Source organism: Thermobia domestica, chromosome 8 (assembly GCF_964235325.1).
Source record: "Thermobia domestica chromosome 8, izTheDome1.hap1.1, whole genome shotgun sequence".
NCBI classification, from domain to species: domain Eukaryota; kingdom Metazoa; phylum Arthropoda; class Insecta; order Zygentoma; family Lepismatidae; genus Thermobia; species Thermobia domestica.
Window position 1 is genome coordinate 26862357 of NC_137461.1, and position 25164 is coordinate 26887520.

General features: G+C 35.7%; 1 protein-coding gene across 1 annotated transcript in view; it reads left to right on the plus strand.

The window, feature by feature from the left end:
* The first annotated feature begins 13753 nt into the window (after window positions 1-13753).
* LOC145692071 (uncharacterized) overlaps window positions 13754-25164 on the plus strand; it is a 29563-nt gene continuing 18152 nt past the window's right edge. Inside the window, exons 1-2 of the mRNA XM_081767361.1 lie at window positions 13754-13825; window positions 22624-22669. Of these exons, the coding sequence (XP_081623487.1) occupies window positions 13754-13825; window positions 22624-22669 (118 nt within the window). The remainder of the gene's footprint in view (window positions 13826-22623; window positions 22670-25164) is intronic.

Consider the following 25164-nt stretch of genomic DNA (forward strand, 5'->3'; position numbering starts at 1 on the left):
TACTTGCATATGATTCTAATAAAGTACATTGTACAGCACAATCATGATTATGTCCCGTATTACTGTTCTGTACAGGAATTGCATCAATATCTGGATTTTGATGCGAAGTGCCATCTCTTAACACCCGATTACGTCTATCCACGTAGTTTACTGTATTCCTGGAATTTCGCCATGTATTTCGTCTATTTCTGAACCTATTTTGGGTATATGGTCTTACATAAGGATTGCCACGACTAATTAGGTTAGGCGGATTCCCTACATAGCTCTGCCTATTTTGCTCGTTCTGATTGCTTGAATTTACTCGGTTTCGGTTGTGTTCCGTATCGTTCACACTACGGATATTTAGATTCCGAACAGGTACAAAATGATCTGAATTATTTTTACTTTTGCCTATTCCTGCTTGTTGATTCAGAGCATAGTATTGAGTTTCATAACATTGAACAAGCATTAATAAATGGTTAAAACTCATACACTGGGTAGAAAACAGGATCTGTTGTAACTTAAACGGTAACAAATTTCGAATTGATGCTATGATTCTAGATTCCGATTGCAATGGATTTACGACTTTTAATTCGTTGTATGTATTTACAACAAACTCGACAACAGATTTGTGCAAACGAGGATTGAAATGTTGGTTTCTAATCGTGGCATCTCTATTTGCAAGCAAAAAGTCATTTTCGTAATTTGCGATTAGCGCTGCTTTGAATTCCTTATACGTACTAACGTGATCTCGTAGTGCTTTAAACCATAAAGAACATGGTGGGAGTAATAAATGAGGGATTAGTTTCATATATTGTGATCTATCTATACACATTATATTGCACTCGTCCTGAAATTTTTCTAGGAAAGAAGTAGCATTCTCATTACATTTACCACTGAACTTACTCATAGCACGTATTTCACTCATCTTTACGCTTAACTTTACCTTCCTTTTATCATTCCGTGTTCTTGTTGAGTGACAATTCCTACCTATGGCGTGGTGTGTAGTTGCACCATCTCTTTTCCGCCCATCTGTACTCCTCGGATGAATTTCTTCCAAAATAATGTCCTCATCAGATACGGGTGAAGGCGAAGTCATCTCTTGTGAACAAGGGAATTCTACACGATCATTATCCATGTTGTTGTGGTATGTGTTGTCCTTGATCTGTAGTGTCCTGATTTTCTCTTGTAAGGTAGCTATCAACTGTGTATTCATACGTATCTGGTTGGAGTTATCCGTGACCTGAATCTTTTGTTGCTGTACCGAAGATTCTATTACTTCCAAATCCCTTTTTACACCACTGACTTCTTGGATTAGATGGTTTTGATTATCCTGGCAATCCTCAGATATTCTTTTTAATTTTTCATCAAACTGCGAAGTGATGTCATTCATTGCCTGGATAATAAATTGTTTCGTCTCATCTGACTTCTGCTCCAATCGTCTGTTGGATTCCTCGGACTTCTGCTCCATCGTCTGCTTTAATTCTTCATATTGTCTGTTGGATTCCTCGGACTTCTGCTCTATCGTCTGCTTTAATTCCTGCTTCATGGCTTCCATATCGTCTTTTCGGCTTTGTTCTTGCCGCTGTAAGACTAGTAAAATTCGGTCTTCTAATGTCATTCCTGGTGCTGCACTTTGTTCACCGTTATTACTATCACTGGTTCCTTTCTCCATTGCCTCACCGTTCATTTCTCTTGTGATTATTCTACCACTTCTAAGTCTTGTCAAGTTCGTAGTCATTAACCTTATTACAGAAGTAAATTCACCCTTACTTTACTTCGGGATATGAATTTACAAGAATCCCGGGTGAGGTAAACCAAAATTTTTACAACGACTCACCAAAGGTAGTCATCAACCTGGTTCGGCTAATAATATAAATAGATTTCGAGTGGTAGTAATTGTTTACACATTAAAATATCTTCTGTGATTACATTTACTAGTATTCTCACCTTTTATATTGAAATCACAAAACGATGATACGTATTAAACAATTTTATTCGTTGATTTTCTTTGAACGAATATGCACATAGACTGTATTGCAATCGTACATGTTTGTTAGGTATCTATCAACAACAACATAGCAACTCATTATCCTATACTGTATATTTCTTACATATATTAGAAACATTCTTCTTTTGTTATTTTTAAATTAACATTATATCTGGTATAGTGCTTATGTAGAAGCACTTTCTGCCCAAAAATACAAGTAATTATCAATTTATACAAGTATCTCGTTGTACGTGAAAATTTTATGGGAGTCAGCAACAATTTGGGGGGCGGCCCCTAGACCCTCCTGGATACGGTCTTGCGTCAGTGCACAATAAGAGAACAAGAATGGAACACAGGACCGCGTACATCAAAGGGGTGAGCCAATATGTGCTGTTAAAATGCATAACTATTATTGTTACCTCTTTAGGTACACATCAAGTACCATATACAAAAATGAAAAAGGAACTTTTATTTAAGTTTGGGGGGCCGCGGTGGCTCAGTGGTAGAGCGTTCACCTCTGGTGCTTGGAGTCTCGGGTTCAAACCCTGCTCCCGCCAAGTGAACTTTGTGGTGGACAAACACCGTGTGCGTGGGTTTTCTCGGGGTTCTCCCGTTTCCTCCCACTTTCTTCATTCAACCATTTCATTCATCTCTCATCATCACCGTCTCCTTTAGCCTAACCGGCATAACCGTGGGACGTAAAACTCAGATTTCATTTCATTTCATTTCATTTTTATTTTAGTTTGATATCCATCGTTTTTATCTTTAAGATAAAGGAGAAGAACGATTAATGAAATCAATTATTGTAAAATGATTTTGTTGTGCTCCCTCACTGGGAATCAAACCCAGGACCACATCCTCCAAAGACCACATCAGCGTTTAGAACAAATATGGTATTATAGCTTTTCTTACACATTTTGGTTCTTGTACTTGTTTCAGAAACGTGAGGTACTTGTTACTGAAGCTTAGAATGTAATTCTGGATATGAAAAAGAGTTTTCAGAAGCAACAATAGGTCAAACTGTGAGGATCAGAATTAGAAGGTTGGAATAGATGCACACAGGGCATAAAAAAATCACCTTTTATGTTACATAACAGGAACAACCACAATAACAAAACATTCTTTTAAATTAAAGAAAAAAAATAGGAAGCTGAACTTCCGCACAACATCACGCTATTTGCTATGGTATAAACGAAAGTAGGAAAAAATGTTACTTTTCAAAACTTGCAAAAAAAATATAATGTTATAAAAGATAACCTTGAGGTAAATTACGTAATCAACTATCATTTAATATATATTGTATGTTCTAAGGATTCTGTTTGTCCAAAATCGCTTCTTGTCACTGGGGTTTGAGAATCGTTTAATAATTTCAGTATGCATATCAATAATAGGGTACAGGACTGTACTTTTATGAAACAAGAACAAAAATTAGCTAGCATAACAGGGCGTGAAGAAAATCATTACCGAGTTCATGACTAACTAACAAACTAACTCTATGGACTATGGAACCCGGAGGTTCAATGTTACGTTCACAAAAACTCTTCACTGACTTATATCGTTAGCCAACTTGAACCAGTTTCTACATTGTATTCCTATCTCTGCAAAATCCCTCTTAATATTGTCCTCACATCTGTGCCTAGGTTTTCTTAATGGTCGTTTTCCAATTGGTTGCCAGTTGAGACTTTGGAAGCGTTCCTACTTTTTTCCATCCTAGCTACATCACCTCCCCACGTAAGTCTCCTAGACTTAATGACCATAAAAATGTTTGGTGAACAGTATAAATTATGTATTTCCTCCTTATGAAGTTTCCGCCATTCTCTATTTCCGTTCCTCTACGGTTCGAATATTCGCCTCAGGATCTTGTTCTCAAATACTTTCAGTCAACGTTCTTCACTCAGAGTAAGGCGATCATGTTTCGCAACCAGACAGAACATGTATGGTTATCGTTTTATATATTTTAAACTTCAAATTCTTCTACAGAATTCGCGAAGACAAGAGATTTTGAACTGAATAATAACACAAATTCCTGCTTTTAGTCGACACTTAATTTTTTTGGTGAATATAGTTTTTGTCATTGAGTTCTTGACTTAAAAATCAAACAGTGCGCAAAAGTTTCGTTTTAGTTTAAAAATTAGGACCTTGCTTTCTTGTGAAACCGTCTCCATTAATTGGTTGTATTAAAAAGAAATGGGTCTTTTAGCACGAACAAACCCAACAGTTTAAATGTCTGGTTAGGTTTTACTGATTTCCTTGTCCTTGCAGCCCAAGGTGTCGGTGATGAGAAGAATTTGATTCAACGTCACTAAAACTGACACAAATCATTCTTCTCACAGCCAAGTTAACTTTGTGGTGGACAAACACCGTGTGCGTGGGTTTTCTCGGGGTTCTCCCGTTTGCTCCCACTTTCTTCATTCCACCATTTCATTCATCACTCATCATCACCGTCTCCTTTAGCCTCGCCGGCATAAGCGTGTGACGTAAAACTCAAAGATTTCATTTCATTTAATTCTCCTCACAATTCGTGATGAAGTTTGCGTAAAACTTAGTGTCCAATCACTTTAGATTCCACGTACTGGCGGTTTCCACGTCGAGAAATAAGAATCGATATCTCCTCCTTTCGAATGTGTAATCTGTGACAACGTTCCACAATTGCATTGAAAAATAGTATAACTTCTATTGAGTCTTCTCAGATTACATTTAAAACTATCCTGCACCTGAGACCCTTCAATCAACTAGGAATTGCTTGCTGTTATAGGCGAATTATTGCACAAACTAAACTACTTCTGTCTCTGGTATATTAGTGTTTCCAAAACTGAGTCAGTACAGGTAAGATGGCCTTGACTCAGTGTACCATTACTCCAGACCAAAATTTAGGAAGTGTACATAATTTTGGCATTTTTTGTTGTCAAAGATGAATTTCATATATTTCGATAGCGGTACCACCTTAAACTAATTAGGTAATTTTAATAAGACCATTTTACCCTTAGATTGGTATTTTTGACAGTACCATATTAATTTGAAAAGATGTATCGTAAGGTCAGTGTACCATTGGAGACAAATTTTGGGAGGATTACTTTGACTCGAATTCCCTCTTAAACTTTTGGATATTGTCTTGTTTACTGAGATGTCATATTTCCTCTTGTTTCATCCTTACTGACTACTAATTAGTCAAAATTATCTACTATATTAAATTCTGATCAGTGGAAAAGTTATCGATGCTCAAATATGATTAGTTGATTAGCCTGAGTTCGAACGAAATCACAGAAACAAGATGTTAAATACTTTTTTCCTTGTGCAGGATTGTCAAAATTTAATCAAGTAAGCCTGTAAAACTTGTGTAGAATACAAGAGATACTACTGTGTCCATACAGTATAATGTTAAATATCTTTTTTTTTTTTTTTTTTTTTTTTGCTTGTGTTCAAAACCACTTCATTACTTTACAATATAGGGGGACGAATAAACATAAAACTATATTTGAAACAGTCCAGACATGGACCTTGATTAAGAAATATCACAAGGAGAATCGCACGCATGAATATTCGAACTCGATAAGAAATATCACAAGGAGAATTGCACGCATGAATATTCGAACTCGATAAGAAATATCACAAGGAGAATTGCACGAATGAATATTCTAACTCGATAAGAAATATCACAAGGAGAATCAAACGCATGAATATTCGAACTCGATAAGAAATATCACAAGGAGAATTGCACGCATGAATATTCGAACTCGATAAGAAATATCACAAGGAGAATCGCACGCATGAATGTTTAAACTCGATAAGAAATATCACAAGGAGAATTGCACGCATGAATATTCGAACTCGATAAGAAACATCACAAGGAGAATCGCACGCATGAATATTCGAACTCGATAAGAAATATCACAAGGAGAATTGCACGCATGAATATTCGAACTCGATAAGAAATATCACAAGGAGAATCGAACGAATGAATATTCTAACTCGATAAGAAATATCACAAGGAGAATCGAACGCATGAATATTTGAACTCGATAAGAAATATCACAAGGAGAATTGCACGCATGAATATTCGAACTCGATAAGAAATATCACAAGGAGAATCGCACGCATGAATGTTTAAACTCGATAAGAAATATCACAAGGAGAATTGCACTCATGAATATTCGAACTCGATAAGAAATATCACAAAAGGAATCGCACGCATGAATATTCAAACTCGATAAGAAATATCACAAGGAGAATCGCACGCATGAATATTCGAACTCGATAAGAAATATCACAAGGAGAATTGCACGCATGAATATTCGAACTCGATAAGAAATATCACAAGGAGAATCGAACGCATGAATATTCGAACTCGATAAGAAATATCACAGGGAGATTCGCACGCATGAATATTCGAACTCGATAAGAAATATCACAAGGAGAATCGCACGCATGAATATTCGAACTCGATAAGAAATATCACAAGGAGAATCGCACGCATGAATATTCGAAGTCGATAAGAAATATCACAAGGAGAATTGCACGCATGAATATTCGAACTCGATTAGAAATATCACAAGGAGAATCGCACACATGAATATTCGAACTCGATTAGAAATATCACAAGGAGAATCGCACACATGAATATTCGAACTCGATAAGAAATATCACAAGGAGAATTGCACGCATGAATATTCGAACTCGATAAGAAATATCACAAGGAGAATCGCACACCTGAATATTCGAACTCGATAAGAAATATCACAAGGAGAATCGCACGCATGAATATTCGAATTCGATTAGAGAGGATCATTAAACCACTAAAAAAAAGGCTCAAGTAATGCTGTCGAGTTGATATTTCAGTTGCTTCTGGGTCAACGGACCTGTCTGGGTTATCGAATCCATATGAGTCACTAGGTCTGGCCGTGTCAGACCGGGTTTGAAAAGAGAAATTCATACCTGCTTAATCCAGACAAAAGTTTAGACCCAAGTTACCCTTTGAGCTATGCCATTTCTGCCAGTGATATAATCACTTTCTTATATTTGCTATTCCTTAGTCTTCCGTTAACCTAACAACTCTAGAAATTATTTTGAAGACACAACCGCCCTTTCTAGAGACATTTTAAACAAGATATTAACTGTTGGCAATGTTCTGAAAACATCATGTTAAAATATTCGACTTTTTACACACAACCCCGTTAAGCTATATTGCAAAAATTTATTGTTCTGGTTAACTCAGTGAATTCTAAGCCGTTGACAAATGATAAACATGGTTTCAATTTTCCGTCGCTTAAAGGGCAAGAATTTTGTTTGTCATACACTTGTACCTTCTAACGATCAACCACATTACAATCATTCACTCTTGTAAAACAATTACGATCATCATGAATATTTTAGAATAGAAATTATTGTAGAACTCGAAGTATGATTTTTTTTAAATTTTCATTCTCAAATAGGGGCACGTTAGTAAGTATGTTCTGAAATCGTTATCACATCGCATTTTAATATCAAAATTTGATTCTACTTAATTATGAAAATCTTTTCTTTTAAAATAACATATGGTTTGTATGTTTGCGAAACTTTTAAAAATAATATTCGCTGCTATATGAAAGGGAAAAGAAAGTAAGAAAAGAAAGTGATTTTCGTTTACTAACAAAGAAATGAAGTAATTTTAAAACTGCATCTACTTGAATATTGTCATTTATTCTTAATTAGCACTTAAGAGTCTTCATCCCGGCGAAATTAAAATACCGCTAATTTTACAGTAATTATGTGATATCTTCAAATAGATAAAAGATAATTGAAATATGGAACAGAGCGCCCTAGACAATATTATTTTGCGTGAGGCACCGTTATCACAAGTCACCTAGCGGCTTTCTGTTTCCAGCTGTTTAGAAACGCGAAAATAAATGTCGATTTTGAAAATGGCTCGAAATCGAAAGCAGATAAGTGAGTCGTGATAACGGTTTCTCATGTAAAATAATATTGTCTAGGGCGCTCTTGTTCCACATTTCGATTATTTTTTATCTATTTGAAGATATCACATAATTACTGTAAAATTAGCGGTATTTTAATTTCGTCGGGATGAAGACTCTTAATTGTGTATTTTATTTACTTCAACTTATTTTATATAGTTAGTCGCGTTAGCAACAGAGGATTTTGATGCATTGATACCTAGTTCATGTGTAATTCCTAGAACTGTTTGCGATAGAACCCATAATTTCTATCACTTAGTTTCCATTAGTTTTTAAAACGTAGTGTTTCGCATTTTCTTTAGTTTATAATTCTGAAAAGAGACTCTTTTCGACACATGTATATTACAATTTTCTTCTTTCCTTTTGTTATAAGTAGAGCATTATTCTTTCCGTGTAACGTGGGCTCTGTGTGTAGGACAATTGACCAAGTCAATTTTGTTTTATACGTGGGTTCCTGTCACCACGGCATGGCGCGTCCTCAGGTTGCGGATCGAGGAGAAGGCCTCTAGATATAGAGGTTAGCTGCGAATATACTGAATAAGCAGTCGCGGACAGACGACTAGGAGTGGTCCTCCAGCTTGGGGGTTTGGGTAAGGCTAACACCCTCATCCTGTAAAAAAAGGTACTTGTTCAGAAACATTCACAAAAGCCTCGGACAAGGACTGATAACTTGGCACGACATCAGTAAAAGAAAATGGACATGAGATTTGGAACATGGAATATTAGAAGTCTTTATAGGGCAGGCGCGTTAAAATCTGTAACGAGTGAGTTAGAGAAATACAGGATGGACTTAGTAGGAGTTCAGGAAGTTAGGTGGGAAGGAAATGGATCTGAGAATTCCGGAAATTTTACGTTCTTTTACGGGGAAGGAAATAAAAATCACCAGTTAGGAACAGGGTTTTTCGTTCACAAACGAATATTACCAGCCATTAAACGGGTTGAATTTGTTACTGACAGACTCTTTTATTGCTCTTAAGGGACGGTGGTGTGATATTATTGTTTTAAATGAACATGCTCCAACTGAAGATAAGGGCGACGATATAAAAGATAGTTTTTACGAAGAAGTGGAACGGATATTTGACCAACTCCCGCGATACCATATGAAGATTCTATTAGGGGATTTCAATGCGAAGGTAGGACGAGAGGATATTTTCAAACCGATTATAGGGAACGAAAGGTTGCATAAGGAAAGTAATGACAACGGTGTTAGACTCGTGAACTTTGCAACATCCAAAAACCTAATCGTGAAGAGTACAAAATTCCCACATCGCGACGTTCATAAATACACTTGGACATCACCAGACGGAAAAGCACATAATCAAATTGATCACGTTTTAGTAGATAGAAAAAGACAATCTAGCATAATTGACGTCCGGTCGTTTAGAGGGGCTGATTGTGACACTGATCACTACCTGGTAGCAGCGATAATACGGGAGAGATTATCGTTGAATAAAGGTAATACTCAATGTCCGAAAACGGAGAGATTTAATTTAAAGAAATTCGAAGAGAGCCAGGTAAGAGAGGAATACCAGATTGAAGTTTCGAATAGATTCTCGGTTTTAGAAGACTCGGAGTGCACTAGTGTTGAGGATACTTGGATTGAAATTAGAGATAGCATTAAAAGTTCAGCAATAGAAAAACTGGGTCACGCGGAAATACGTAGGAACAAACCATGGTTCGACCAAGAATGCATTAAACTAGTAGAGAAGAGAAAACAGGCAAAATTACAGTGGCTACAAAATCCGAATGAAATAACTACACAAAATTTCGCAGATATCAGGCGGGAAACTTTTAGAGCAAAGAAACGGGATTTTTTGAAAGCTAAAATTAAGTAACTTGAAGATAATAGTAAAAATAAAAATATTCGGGACATGTATAAGGGGATCAGCGAATTTAAGAAAGGCTATGAACCTCGTGCTTATATATTAAAGAAATCTCACGGAACAGTTTTCACTGATACGGATAGCCTCTTAAATAGTGGAAAGATTTCTTTGACGATTTGCTGAACACGCAGCCAAAAACTAATGTGCGTGGAGAAAAGGAGATACACACCGCAGAACCGTATATTCCAGAACCCAATCGAATAGAAGTGGAAGCCGCTATAAAGAAATTAAAGAAACACAAATCTCCGGGTGTAGATGAAATTCCGGCGGAGTTAATTTTAGCTGGAGGCGAAAAATTGTGGAACAAGGTACACAAACTCATTCTCCTTATCTGGAACAAGGAAGAATTGCCACAAGAGGGGAAAGAGTCAATCATTGTTCCAATTCACAAGAAAGGCGACAAAACTGACTGTAATAATTATCGAGGCATCTCTCTTCTGTCAACATCCTATAAAATCCTTTCAAATATTCTGTTAGCAAGATTGACTCTATACGCAGATGAAATTAATGGAGATTATCAGTGCGGATTTAGACGGAATCGATCAACTATCGACCAAATATTTACCATTCGCCAAATACTCGAAAAGAAGTGGGAATACAATACCCCGGTACATCAACTATTTATTGATTTTAGAAAGGCTTACGACTCGGTTAGGAGAGAAACATTATACAACGTTCTTACAGAGCTTGGAATACCGAGAAAGCTAATTAGATTAATTAAGATATGTTTAAGTGAATCCCATAACAAAGTCCGGGTAGGAAAATTTTTGTCCACGAGCTTCCACGTCGAAAATGGCCTGAAACAAGGAGATGCGTTGTCGCCATTATTATTTAACTTTGTGCTGGAATACGCCATAAGGAAAATCAAAGATAGCAACCAGGGCCTAGAGTTGAACGGTATTCACCAGGTTATGGCATATGCTGATGATGTAAATTTAATAGGGGATGATAGGTGAACAGTAGAAATAAATGCAGAGATATTATTAAACGCTTGCAGGGACATGGGTTTAGAAGTAAATGCAGAGAAAACTAAATACATGGAAGTGCGTCGGGACCGTAATACGGCAAATTGTGGAGGCGTTAAAATATTAAATAATACTTTTGATAAAGTGGATACTTTCAAATATTTAGGATCAATATTAACAGACGAAAATCATATTCACGAAGAAATTAAATGTCGACTAAAAGCAGGGAATTCGTGTTACTATTCGGTTCAAAATCTCTTGTCGTCGCGAATTCTGTCGAGGAATTTGAAGCTTAAAATATATAAAACGATAACCATGCCTGTTGTTCTGTATGGTTGCGAAACATGGTCGCTTACTCTGAGGGAAGAACATAGACTGAAAGTATTTGAGAACAAGATCCTGAGACGAATATTCGGACCCAAGAGGAACGAGAATGGGGAATGGCGGAAGCTTCATAACGAGGAACTACATAGTTTATACGGTTTACCCAACATTGTTAGGGTCGTCAAGTCTAGGAGGCTTAGGTGGGCAGGTCATGTAGCTAGAATGGAAGAAAGTAGAAACGCTTTCAAAGTCTTGACTGGTAGACCCATAGGAAAACGGCCATTAGAAAGACCTAGGCGCAGATGGGAGGATAATATTAAGATGGATCTCGCAGAGATAGGAATACAAAGTAGAAACTGGATCCAATTAGCTAATGATAGAAGTCTGTGGAGAGCTTTTGTGAACGCGGCACTGAACCTCCGGGTTCCATAGGCCATAGAGTTAGAGCATTATTCTTTATATTTTGTTTAATTATGTTTTATTTTTCATTATTCTTTCAAATTATTCTTTATTATGCTTTATTGTTAAATTCAATCATTGTTTTACATTAATCGTGTATAATATTTATTATTCACCGGATACTCAACAAGTGTATAAAATTTTCAACAACTTAGTGTAAGCATATTTCTAGTGTTGTTGGCGAGACGGATTTTAACATCTGCCCCAGTTTAAAACACCTCTTTGATAGTGACCAAGATAATATTCACTATACATTAAATATTCTAAATATCTTGATCTATTTATTAATATTTTATGTAACCGGTTTCTTTTATATTTAATGAACTTTCTACTTAATGCTCTGTAAAGAGATATGCTTTACTCGAGTCAGTTTTTTCTATCACTTAAGTGCGCCTTAGAGGTGCATATACGTATACAGAAAGGGAAAGTAAAAGATGTCACTGAAAGGTACAAAAAGTGCTCAGGTTCACGAGGTACACATAATAGTATAGTGTGGAGTTCTTGTGTACTATCTATCCATTGTTAGCGGAAAGTTTTCTTCTTTTCCTTTTTTTTTTTTTTTTTTTTTCTCCACATCAAAGGATTACAACGAAACAGGGAGTTGTATTGTTTGTAGCGGGCCATATTCTTTGTGAAGTTTTCCCAGGCAACGAATGTCATTGGATTTTATATAAGTATATCTTTTAAAATGGTAGTGGAGGGAGAATAGTTACTTTGGAGGGAGAATCAGCACTAACTTTGGATTTCTTAGAAACAACACTGTCGCGCCAAACTGTCGGCCTTTGTTGAAAGTAGTGTCTAGGAGATGTTATTTACTGTTTCTGTGTACTATTCTTGCCAAATCATTCATTTCGACAGTGTTTGTGAAATCGAATATACCACTTTGGAACAATATAGGAGGGGGTTAGAAGCGGTACTACGAAAAAAAAATAGTATAGTAATAAAATGTAAAATATATGCTAGGTCTTTTTTTCTCTGTTGTAGGGTAAACAATCACTGACATTACGGGTTGAATATTTCGCTTCTTTGAATACGAGGAAGGCATTGGAAACAGACCAGTGATGCATTTCTTGGATATGCTTCTGCTGAACAAGCACAGAAAGTTCTGATAACAAAGATCAACTCCACAATGTTACAAGAAGAGATTTATACGGAAAATTTGTTTACAGTTTAATGATAAGCCACGAGGTGCATTATTGGAATGAATTACAACGTTTTTCTTTTAGATCGCCTACCTCAGTCTATCCTTGGCGCCGTGCCTGTTCAGCATTAGAGCGATTGAACATGTGAGAGGAGTCTCTGATTCGACGTTATTTTTGGTAGATGACATAATGCCATGAATTCCCATTGCCTCCAACACTCTCATTCCATCCATTATTTGATAATCTCTCTCTTTCGTTACTTATCCATTTCAATCTAAAGAGCATAAACATTGGACCTTTTTGTATTGCTTAAAGTGATTTTTTCTTTTTTAAAAAATAGGAAAATATACCGAGAGTTCGTGTTGTACAGAATAATAGTCACAACTTTAACACAAAAGTGACACAACTCGAAAATGACTCTCATCAAAGTGGTCCTGAAGGATACAAGAGTTTAGTGTAAAGGAAACCATCATCTTCACTTCGTTCTTGGGAATAATTGTGTCATTAGTTCGTCCCAGTTAATTATTCAACTCTGGTGTGTAGGGTTCCTGATTCGATCCCCACTCAAGTAAGTTTCTGGTGGACAACATTCTGTTCATGGGTTTCCTCATAGTACTCCCGTTCTCTTCCACATTATCATTCCACCAATTATTCCATCATCATTAACATGTCTCAAGCATCCGTCTCCTTTAGCCTAAAGAGCATAATGGTGGAACGTAAAACTTAAATATTTCAATATTTCAAATATTCAGATCGCTCTCCAGAAAAATTGATGATTTTGAGTTGTGTTAGTTGTTCTGCTAAAAGAGCAATATGTGGCAACATTGCTTTGTTCGCTCCGTATTGTAATTTACGGTTGACTGAAATGGCTATATATTTTTTTTTTTAATTGGTCATATTAAATAGCTTTTATATTTTTAAAAAAGAGCAATAACGTCAGGGAAAATAACAAGATACTTTTATTTTAAAATCATTTCCTGACTCCATTTTTTTCCTAAAATACTATTCAAGTTTAAAGTGTTTTTTCTACTTTCAAATACTAGGTATATATATATGACACTCAATGAGGTTTATAGACAAACTTGGCAGTATGGGAGCTTCGGCAGGAATTCTCTTTCTTGCGTTTCTAGCAACGGTAAGAATTTTCCTACCTTTACTGCATTTAAGAGTTTGGGAGTTTTATGTGCCAGTTTTTCCGAAAGATTGTGATATATGATATACAAGATATATATTAGAGTTAGGATTTGAAATTAGATATCATGGCTATCTGTATCTATGGCAATGTTAACCCGTCACATACGAGGAATGACGTCCTTAAGCGATCACATTATCCGAGGAAAAATAAGAAAGAAAGGATTGGGGAAGGAAGGGGCCTGGGGACCTGCATGCTAGGTATCATCCCAGTATTCATCCGGTGTAAACGAAGAAAATCCATGAAAACCTTACTCAGTACAGCTGACCTAAAAGAGATTTTAGACTTTTTCGACCGAGTTTCCCTCATACAAGGATATATGACAGAATCTGTGGTATTTCTTTTTAACATTGAAGTAGACCCATTTTGTAGTGTATTTAGAATTCATATTGTCAACTAATTTCCGGCTTACGGCGTTCTTTAATATGTGTCCTTCATCTTTCCGAAATGTTTTAGAAAAATAGCTTTCTACGATCTAATGCAACTACGATAGTTAACAAGGGTGATAAAAACAAAGTGGAAAGAGAGTACCAAAGCGCATTGTTAGGATTTACTTTAACAGGTTGACTACCAAGGCATTATCGTGCGCATTGCCCCGAGGTCACATTACCCTTTTTTACATTATCAGTTTCGTTTGACCCCACAATTGCAAAAAATGCAGACTTTGGTGATGTATGCAAGTTGACGACGTAATTATGCCCGAGAGCCATCTTCGGTACTCATGGCCACCGAGATAAATTTTTTCTCTTCCCATCTTCTGGAACAGATCAAATGTTTTTGTTTGTCTAATATATAAAAGATGAGATTGATTTTGTGGATGAACGAATCACGGGAAAACTCCTGAACCATTTGAAACGAATTTTGGAATATACTCATCATAGCTCGAACTAGGTTTTTTAAATCAAATTAATTTGATTAGAATGCGTATGCTAAGGGGGAATGAAGCATACATTGTGCGAAAATTTGATATAAATGACATGAATTCTCCAACTTAGGAAAATGGAAATCAGTCCACAAACTCATTATAAATAAACGGATACTAGTGTTTCAACGGTTTTGAAATTTTCCATTTTAAAGTTTATTGCAAGTATTACATATTAAGAGAAATGATATAGAAATACGTAATTATTTCTTAATATTTCAATCTTTAAAAAAAAAACAGAAAAAAACCTTACAACAATACAAATCTTACAAATTTTACAACAATAATTTCTGGGAAGAGTTTTTTTTTTTTTTTCATAGGATTTCCATAAAACTTCTTTGAAGCGATTTTGTTGATATTTCATTAATACGTGTAACTCTTGTGGGTGATTCTTGTAGACAATTTTGTTGAACACTGTTCAAGCTATGTTGTTTATATTTCATTTATAGTAAGGTATACACCATTTTTATTGGTAAAAATTACAAGAGGTATTTTGTTCTTTGGATGATTTTTTCTTCTAAAGAAGTTTTTTTTTTTTTTTTTTTTTTTTGTAGTAAGCTTGGTATAAGTTTGTTCATTTTCTTCAGTAATAATTGTAGCGTGACATGGTTTAGTATAAGACATGGGAAGAAAATTACAGAACCACACACAAAAGGATAAAAGTTCTGAGTACCGGACGTTAAGGTATGGATTAGGGATGGCCATTTCCGGAAAAAGAGTTTTCCGGTTTCCGGAAATCACATTTTCCGTTTTCCGTTTTTCCGGAAAATTTTCCGTCTTCCGATTTTCCGAAAAATTTTCCGTTTTCCGATTTTCCGGAAAATTTTCCGTTTTCCGGTTTTCCGGAAAATTTTCCGTTTCCGTTTTTCCGGAAAATTTTCCGTTTTCCGATTTTCCGGGAAAATTTTCCGTTTCCGTTTTTCCGGAAAATTTTCCGTTTTCCGATTTTCCGGAAAATTTTCCGTTTTCCGTTTTTCCGGAAAATTTTCCGTCTTCCGTTTTCCGGAAAATTTTCCGTTTCCGTTTTTCCGGAAAATTTTCCGTTTCCGTTTTTCCGGAAAATTTTCCGTTTTCCGATTTTCCGGAAAATTTTCCGTTTCCGTTTTTCCGGAAAATTTTCCGTCTTTCCTTTCTAATTATCCAGTTTCCGGAAGAATTATATTCCGTTTTCCCTGAACATGTGGTCATCCCTAGTCTGTAGGAAGTTTAACCTTTTAAAGAGTTCTGGTATATTTATATACAATGGCGTACTATCGTCTTTGACCGCTTATTTAGGTTCTATAACAGGTATTTAAGCCGGGATTTTTTTATTATTATTTTTCAAGTCAAGGATAGACCAAAGAACACCGCAGATGCGTTTTGGAACCGGATGGTCAACTTGGCGGCGCCAAGTGGTGCGAAGGGACGTGACTTTTTTTCTTAAGGCAAATTTCAAAATTTCTTCACGTCTTTAGTTCTCAAGATATCAGATTGAAACTTGCATAAGGATTGTGTGTAGACCTATCTTTGGATATTTATCATTTTTTTTAGATCCCTACGTGAAACCGGGGACGGGCCCGAGGGGCCCAAGTGTTACGAAGGGGTGATTTTTCAGAAAAATTCCTTTTTTTTTTTTCGATTTTCCGGTTAAGGTTTATGATACCGACACGTGGTACCGTTGGTAAGTATGCCCTATCGTGAGAAAAACGAGGTATGAACCATGATCCGACGATAAATAGTAAGGAAGCAGTAGCTGCTTGAGTGAAAGTCTAAAATTTTGGACATCCTTAAAGGGTTAAACTTTTTGCAATCTGACGTCTTTGCTACATTTCTATCTGATAATTCATTGTTAAGAGCTCTTCTTTGTTCTATCAATCTCTCAAGCTTTTCATGTATGCTGTTCCACCGAGTTTTAACTTGCTGTATAAGGAAATGTACTTCCAATCCTAATAACCTTTACTGTTTTTCCAGTTCTGACGTTGCCAACGTACTATATTTAAAGTGGAAAACAATCCGACTAACAACACTTAACATTTTCTCGATTTTGTCTATTGCAATCCCTTATTTATAGAGAGTTGTAGGGTCTGAGCAAAACAACATATGCTTGCATATGGAAGTTCTCGTACTGCACTTGTGATATTACTAGCATTGTCATAGACAATTGCATGTATTTTATCTAAAATGTTCCACTACTCTGCAACATGTGCTAAGTGCTGAGTTGGGTTTACCCTTGTGTGCCTCACTTCTATTTCAATTATTTGAAGGACTGAACTTATTGAACTTAGATGGAAGCATATAGTGGGCTGTGATTGTAATATAACTTTCCGTAGCCTGCGAAGCCCAGCTATCTGTTGTCAAATCAATCGATTCCGCAGCCACACTTCTCCTTAGACAACAAGGCCTCAATATGGCGAGTTACAGTTTGCCTGGATGGTGAGTGGTAACTTGGTTCTACTTCATTCATAAATTCAAGAAACCGAATTGCTTCAACGAAAGGCAAAGGAAGTAGATCCTTTGGTACCATATTACTTATTTTACTATGAAGCATCTCTGCTCTTGCGGAAGAACAAGGTTTAGGGTCTCTGAGATAATACAGAATTCTTTTCTGTTTCTTACGTACTACTATGTTCCCTTATTTGTAAAACATTTTTTCTGGGATCTTTCTGTTACTTTAGATGCATTTGAGCGTGCGCCAGGTGAAGCGATAATCTGAGATATAGAGGTAACAGCACCTAGATTATCATCTACGTTTATGAAATAATAATAATAATAATAATAATAATAATAATAATAATAATAAAACACTTTGATTGCATTAGTTCATAATTTAGTAACAAAACATGAATGTAGAATAATAAGTAGAGCAACCCACATTATGCTTTATTTTTTTCCAAATTATGCTTTATTATGCTTTATTATTAATTTCAATCATCGTTTTACATTAATCGTGTTTAAAGTATAATATTTACTATACATTAAATATTCTAAATATCTTGATCTATTTATTAATATTTTATGCAACCAGTTTCTTTCATATTTAATGAACTTTCTACCTAATGCACTGTAAAGAGAGGCTTTACTCGAGTCAGTTTTTTTAATCACTTGTGTGCGCCTTAGAGGTGCATATATACAGAAAGGGAAAGTAAAAGATGCCACCAATAAGTATAGAAAGTGCTCAACTTCAAGAGGTACAGATAACAGTATAGTGTGGAGTTCTTGTGTACTGTTCATTGTTGGTGGAAGTTTTCTTCTTTTTGTCTATTCTTTTCTCCACGTTAAAAGATTAGACCAAAAAGTTTACAGAAATAAAAATAAGCTTTTCATTGTTGCATTGTTATGTTCTCAATGATTTTGCATTGTAAATATTGTTTCTTAAAAATATTAATACAGTATGTTAAACTTGAAGTTAAAGAGATTTTTTAAAGAACTGCGCTATATCTTTTAAATTATGCTTTATGCTTTATTTTCTAAAGTTATGCTTTTAAAATTAGTTTCTTCTGGACCCTTAGACAGTCACAAGCATGTTCAAGGTACCAACCATATGTGTAAATAGCTATTATGCTTTTTATGCTTTGTATGCTTTTGGGTTGCTCTACTAATAAGTAAAACTTTCAAATGCATACAGAAACATAGATAATAAGTCAGCATTGAGAACTGAATTGATGTATCGATGACTAGGTGGAATCGTCCTTCAGTTTAAGAGAAATTAGCGGAAAAAGTTACGAAGAGAATTATGTGGAATAGATCATTATATGAATAGCTGGCGCTAGTTTCAAGTAGTGCTACATACTATGGTATTTATAGTCAATAGTACCGGTATTTGGAATTCGTGACGCTTATAGTTGCAAGATGGTAACACTAGGGTAAAGTGTAAAATTGAATTACATCAGTAGAATTGAATTTATCTTACGGTTAAAAGTCTATGGCACAGGTCGGATGTAACTGAGTAATAAACTTACAACAACAACAACAACAACAACAACAACAACAACAACAAAAAATCGGGACGATAGGGTGCTCGAATCGAACATCGGCCTTCTGAATGTTAATCCGGTGTTCTAACGCCTGAGCTCAGTTGGAATACGTAGTGTACTCCCGCCAGTACCAAAGTGACCAGAACTTTTACTTTCAAAAACGGGACGCATACGAATCGGCGACGGGGGGGGGGGGGTAACTTCCACATTGCATTTTGGGACTCAGTAGTGTTTTCAATTTACAAAATACACAAGTAAGAATGATAACACAACGTTTCTAACTTAAGTACTACCCAAAAATACTTTCAACTACTTCAACTCTCAGAATTACCACTCGATTCCCACTTGAACCACAGAATACTCAATTCTCATTTGAATATTCAGAAGTTCTAGGCACGGCTGAACCTTCCCAATGAGTGTCGGTACAGAAGAGCGTAGAATTTGGATTGACCATTTATATTTTGAATAATAATTACGGGACATCTGGTTCATTTTTGCTTAAAAACGGGACATTTAGGCGTCCCGTTTGAGAATCAGAAAGAAACGAGACAACGGTTGAAAATAAGGGACTGTCCCGGCTAAAACGGGACGTCTGGTCACCTTGGCCAATACTACTGCGTGTGGATTCTATAGAATCAATCTAGGGCGCCGATTTCTCTGTAACTTTGGGGATCCATTCAGATGCAGAAGGTATATATGAGGGTTTTAAGACAAACTGAATTCAAATTGTGCAAAATATTGTATATTTATAAATAGATTGCGGGGTCCACATGAACTTTGAGGGGGCTGCCCCCGGCTCCCCAGGATCTGTGACCTTGACAGGTCACCGTGATCACGATAAGCAATGAAGAAATGGTTGGAATATAAACATACCAGTTGTATTAATAGCACACTGCCAGCTCTACTACCAGAGTTCTGCCCTCAGGTACACGCATAATCGGGGATTCCCCGAAACACACGCATGATGGGAATTTTCCGGTGCAAACGAATGATCTGCAAGCTCTCACGCAAACAAAAAAAGTACATGATTAAGCAAGTGTACAAATAGATGTAGGAGGAAGGAATGTTTCGTCGCTGATTTACTCGACCTTTTCTCTCCTATCCACTGTTAAGTTTGAGTTGCGTTTCTTTAGCACTAGATGGTGAAGAGCATTGCCTCATTTACAGGTTGTTTTCGCGTAGCATTTTTCGTTATATTTCTTAATGTAAGACGACCAATGTCACTATTCCAAGTGAACATTTTCATTTTCCGGAAAATTTTCCGTCTTCCGTTTTCCGGAAAATTTCCGTTTCCGTTTTTCCGGAAAATTTTCCGTTTCCGTTTTTCCGGAAAATTTTCCGTTTCCGTTTTTCCGAAAATTTTCCGCCTTCCGATTTTCCGGAAAATTTTCCGTTTCCGATTTTCCGGAAAATTTTCCGTTTCCGTTTTTCCGGAAAATATTCCGTTTCCGTTTTTCCGGAAAATTTTCCGCCTTCCGATTTTCCGGAAAATTTTCCGTTTCCGATTTTCCGGAAAATTTTCCGTTTTCCGATTTTCCGGAAAATTTTCCGTTTTCCGTTTTTAATTTTCCGGTTTCCGGAAAAAATATTTTCCGTTTTCCGTTTTTCCGGAAAATGTGGCCATCCCTAGTATGGATTCGATGTATTCCGTTGAACAGAATCCAAATTTCAAAATCTCAGGACGATTGACCGTTTCAATTCCTTCTTTTGTGGGTGAAAAACTTGAGCGATTTTGGAGAGGAAAGACACACATAATACAATTTATGCAAAAATGAAAAGAAAAATGTTCAGTTCAGCTTTCCCCCACGGTATAGATTCGATATATTAGATTACATAGAATCCAAGTTTTAAAACTCTACACACAGAGCCCGAAACAACTCAAAACGACACAAAAATGCATGTCTTCAAATTTGGACATACTTTAATGTGTACAAATGAATTGCCTTCTAATGGTGGACATAAGGAAATATGTCGATTTTTTGGCATTACGGATATGTCCGCCATGAACATAAAACACGTGAGCAACTATATAGCATGTCAAAATGATCTACTGCCTTGTTTTCATTAGTTTTGACGGATTAGTATGTTATGTTTTGATCACTGGGGCAATGTTTGAGATGATATAATTGTACGTCAAAAATGTATACACATTCGCGGGAACGTGAGGCGGTTGTCGTTTGTCTCTTGTTATCAGTGTTACGAGTGTAGCACTTTGTCGCTTGATCTAGAAATTTCTAAGGATGTTTTTATCAAAAACATTTTTTTATTTATATTATTAGAACAGAAATTTAGCACCTTTTAAATGCTGTCTAGTGACTAAACTAGCATTATTTCCACTAAAATTAATATTTCTAGCGTCTTCTTGCAATGTGTTTACTCATAGTATTATTCATGTTATTGGCAGTGTGTTTAGTATCATTCCACATGGGTGTGTGCCCTATAGACTGTAACAGTAATGACGTCAGTTCCTTTCCGTTACCATGGTGATCGCCATGTTTTTTTCTATACAAACGTGTGAAGGGAATGGTGTATTTTAAGATTTAGTACAAATAAGGATAACGGCTGTAAATTTAGTTACAATTATAAAATGTTTTAACGGCTAATAAAGTTGGTAGGAAAGGGTATAGATTTAGAATATGGAAATGCGTTTAGGAAACTACGAATAAAATCAAGAAAATTCATAAAGAAAGACTAATAACTAAGTAACTTATTTCTAAAAGAGCCACATCTCTAAGTGATAAGGTAGAAATCAAATGTAAAAGTATTATGTAAAGTAAAAGTTATTATCATGTAATCCACCTTAAGAAGCAATTATACACAATACTCCCTAACGTGCAAATGAACAAACTGTCGACACAAGGAAAACTGTAAAAATATACGATTTTTAAAAGGGAAAAATATTTTAGAGCAATATTAATTTTATTGGCCCATTTACTTTTCGTATGACCACTTGTACACCATATTAGTATCTACAATATTACAAAATAAAGGAAAAAAAAACAAGCCTTTGGAAATTTTCAATCCGGACTATTAGTGGATATTGGTCAGATATTTTTTTTTTTATATTTCCTGTCAACCTTTAAAAAAAACATTTAGAAACAGTACAATAAGAAAACATCCAATTATAAAAGGTTCACCCATATATTATAAACAACTGTTAAATATTAATCATGTTCATATACGCAATGTTGTAATACTTATATCAATGAATAAAAAAATTCCCAGAATTATTTAAGATTAATATCTGATTATGAATAAGATGAATACATTTGTTTTCTCTTTGTATTTTAGTTTCATTGATTTAAAATGTTTAAAAAAAAAACTTAAATATTTCATTCGCTCTAATGTTTGCAATTTAAAAATAGTTTATTTCTGTTTTCGCTTTGCATTTAGGTGCTTTGTTATTTAGGCAACTTGTTATTTAGAAAATAAAATGGCGATCACCATGGCAACGAAAAGGATGTGACGTCACACTATTTCAGTCTATTACGTACAGGTTTGACATATATTTTGTATGCCATACCTTGTCCTTCGGGCTCTGTGTGTAGGACAATTGACCAAGTCAATTTTGTTTTATGGAAGAAAAATGTGTGTCCTCCCTATCCAAAATCTCTCAAGTTTTTCGCACGTAACAAAAAATTGACATGGTCAATCGTCTTGGGAGTTCGAAATGTGAATTCTATGTAACAAAATACATCGTAACCACACCATGAGGTCTGCTGTACAGAACTTTTTTGTGTGTGCATGTTATTAATACGTTAGTCCCGTTTGTTATTTTATTATTATTTAAATATCAGACCACAACACATAATCAAATTCTCTAAGAAACCTACATTAAGTTAAATAGGCTTTTTTCTTATTTTCAGGCTAGGTTGCAAGAAGCTGTTCCTCCTCAGTCAAATTTAGATAACGGTAAGTTTATTTTAAACTTTTGGCAACAATATACGTATTTTGTTTAAACACTGTAAAACTTTTAGAAAGTAATACGAGGGTAAATCAAAACGTTAGTTGCACTGCTTAAGAAAATACGATAGAAATTTTACAATAACTTTATTTGTATCGTAAAGTTCCATTCACAACCTACTTTTCAACGTAATTATCTAAGTTATTTAAGCATTTGTCAAGGCGTGGTGCATGTTTTTCTATGCTTTCTGCAAAGAAATCCTGTCCAATGCCCGATGATAATTCTTGGGTTGCTGCTTTCACCTTGTCATCCGAGTGGTATCGTCGCTTTGAAAGTTTCTTATTGTTATGCATCTGTTTGCAAGAATGCATTCATTCACACGAGCAGCAATGTCCGGATTTGTCGCCGTTGATAGCCTTCCTTCGCGCTCAGCAACGTCAATATCTGTACGTCTAGGGTTGCCATATCACCTGATTTTAGCGGGTGTCACCCGATTTTCAGGTCCTATATTTGTACCCCGCTTAATAATCATCTGTTAATCACCAAAAAGCACCCGCTTTTTTGGATTGGAGAAAAATCTAAGACAACTTTGTTGATAAGGTGTTGTTATATTCAACGTAAACAGCTACATTTCTGTGTTACGATTTCAATTCCGAATGAGTTAAATTTGGACTCGCTTTTAGGCTCAGGCTCTGAGCGATTTCCCCAGTGCGCATGCGCAGAGCTCTTTGCTAATAAGAGATTTGCTCTAATGCACAGTGTTTTTTCTCTCTTATGATAAAAATTTAGAGATTATTCTGTGTTTCTTAGGGGAAAAAACCGTTTGAACAATATCTGCCATATATCGCTTTCTTTCTTTCTTTTTTGTTTGAAAACTTACCTTACAGATATCCTTACAATTACAGATATCTTACTGTATTACTTACTTAACACTTGCTTTACAATTTGAGACTCACATTTGTTGAACTTAACAAAACATTAATGGCAAAAACTAAATTTGCTTTACTTTAGTTTCGTTAGAAAAGTACTTTGGAAGTGTCACTTAACAAAAGAATAAAGTGGGGGCGCGGTGGCTCAGTGGTAGAGCGTTCACCTCCGGTGCTTGGGGTCACTGGTTCGATCCCAGCTCGCGTCGTATGGACTTTGTGGTGGGTGTCGTGCTCGTGGGTTTTCTCGGGGTTCTCCCGTTTCCTTCCACTTTCTTCATTCCACCCTTTCATTCATTTCTCATCTTCACCGTCTCCTTTAGCCTAACCGGCATAACCGTGGGACGTTAAACTTAAAAATTTCATTTCATGTCAAAAGAGAAAAAAGACCGAAGGATCCCAGGTCAGTATTTGTAATACACAAGTTGACATGAATATTTACAGTTTAGAATTCCCCACTTTTCTAAGTTTAAAATATGGCAACCCTATAGCACGTCCGTTGTCAAACACGTTGCACCAGTTGGCGATACCTTGAGGTGACATTCCGTTTTCACCATACATTTCATGCCACTGTCGATAAATTTCAGTACAGGTATATATCGGTTTCTAAGAGGGTTGGTTTCAAAATGGAATGGTTAACTTTAAATATAATTACTAAAAGGTTACTAAAGGAGTTAGCATTGTTTCCATAGTGATATTCTAAAGAGAGTTATTGACTTGATATTGGTAGAAACCTGATATTAGTAGTATAGTGGTTCATTGTTTTAATTTTAGATTTTCAAATACCTCATAAATTAAATTCAAATAGATGCAGATTTATTGAATAACAAATCAAATATTACAGAAGTTGCAGACATGGTAATTGAATATTGTCAGAACTTAGTACACTAAATGTCTGCTATCAATAATTACAAAATTAAATAAAGCTTCACCAAGATCTGAAGGATCTGGTAGCATAGATTGGCCTATCAGGAGACCTCCATGAGAACTGATAAAATACATTCTCATATCAAGAGCAAATTCAACATAAAGAAAAGGTAAACTTACATGAAATAAATCGAGAACGGATAATTCTCAAATCTCGAAGCCAGAAGTCCTTTATGTTTCATCCGTATCTATCGTCAGTGTTTTCTCTATAGCTTCTTTGTCGCTTCTCCGTCGGTTCTTCTCGACAGTAAAATTTGGGAAATATTTATATGAAACATGAAGTACTTTCACTGGCTTTTACTACAAAACAACTCGGACGTCATACATCCTTGAATTCTATTTCTAAGTTGTTTTCGTATTTGAAAGTTTTCTTCACATCCTATCTATACACTATATATGAAATTGCTGTACATACATGATCAAAAGTTTTTTGATGCCTTTAATTTTAATAATAAAAATTTTAATATTTCATAGATCTTTTTAAACGTTGTTAACAATAGTTAACACAGGTACACGTTTTCGCCCCACAAAAACCGAATCACTGCACGCATTTTCAATTCAAACGCCACTTGCAAATATCGAGACATGTTTACAATTGATTATCAGAACATCTCCATTTGCCTCGTGAAAGCGTCTATGTCACACGATAC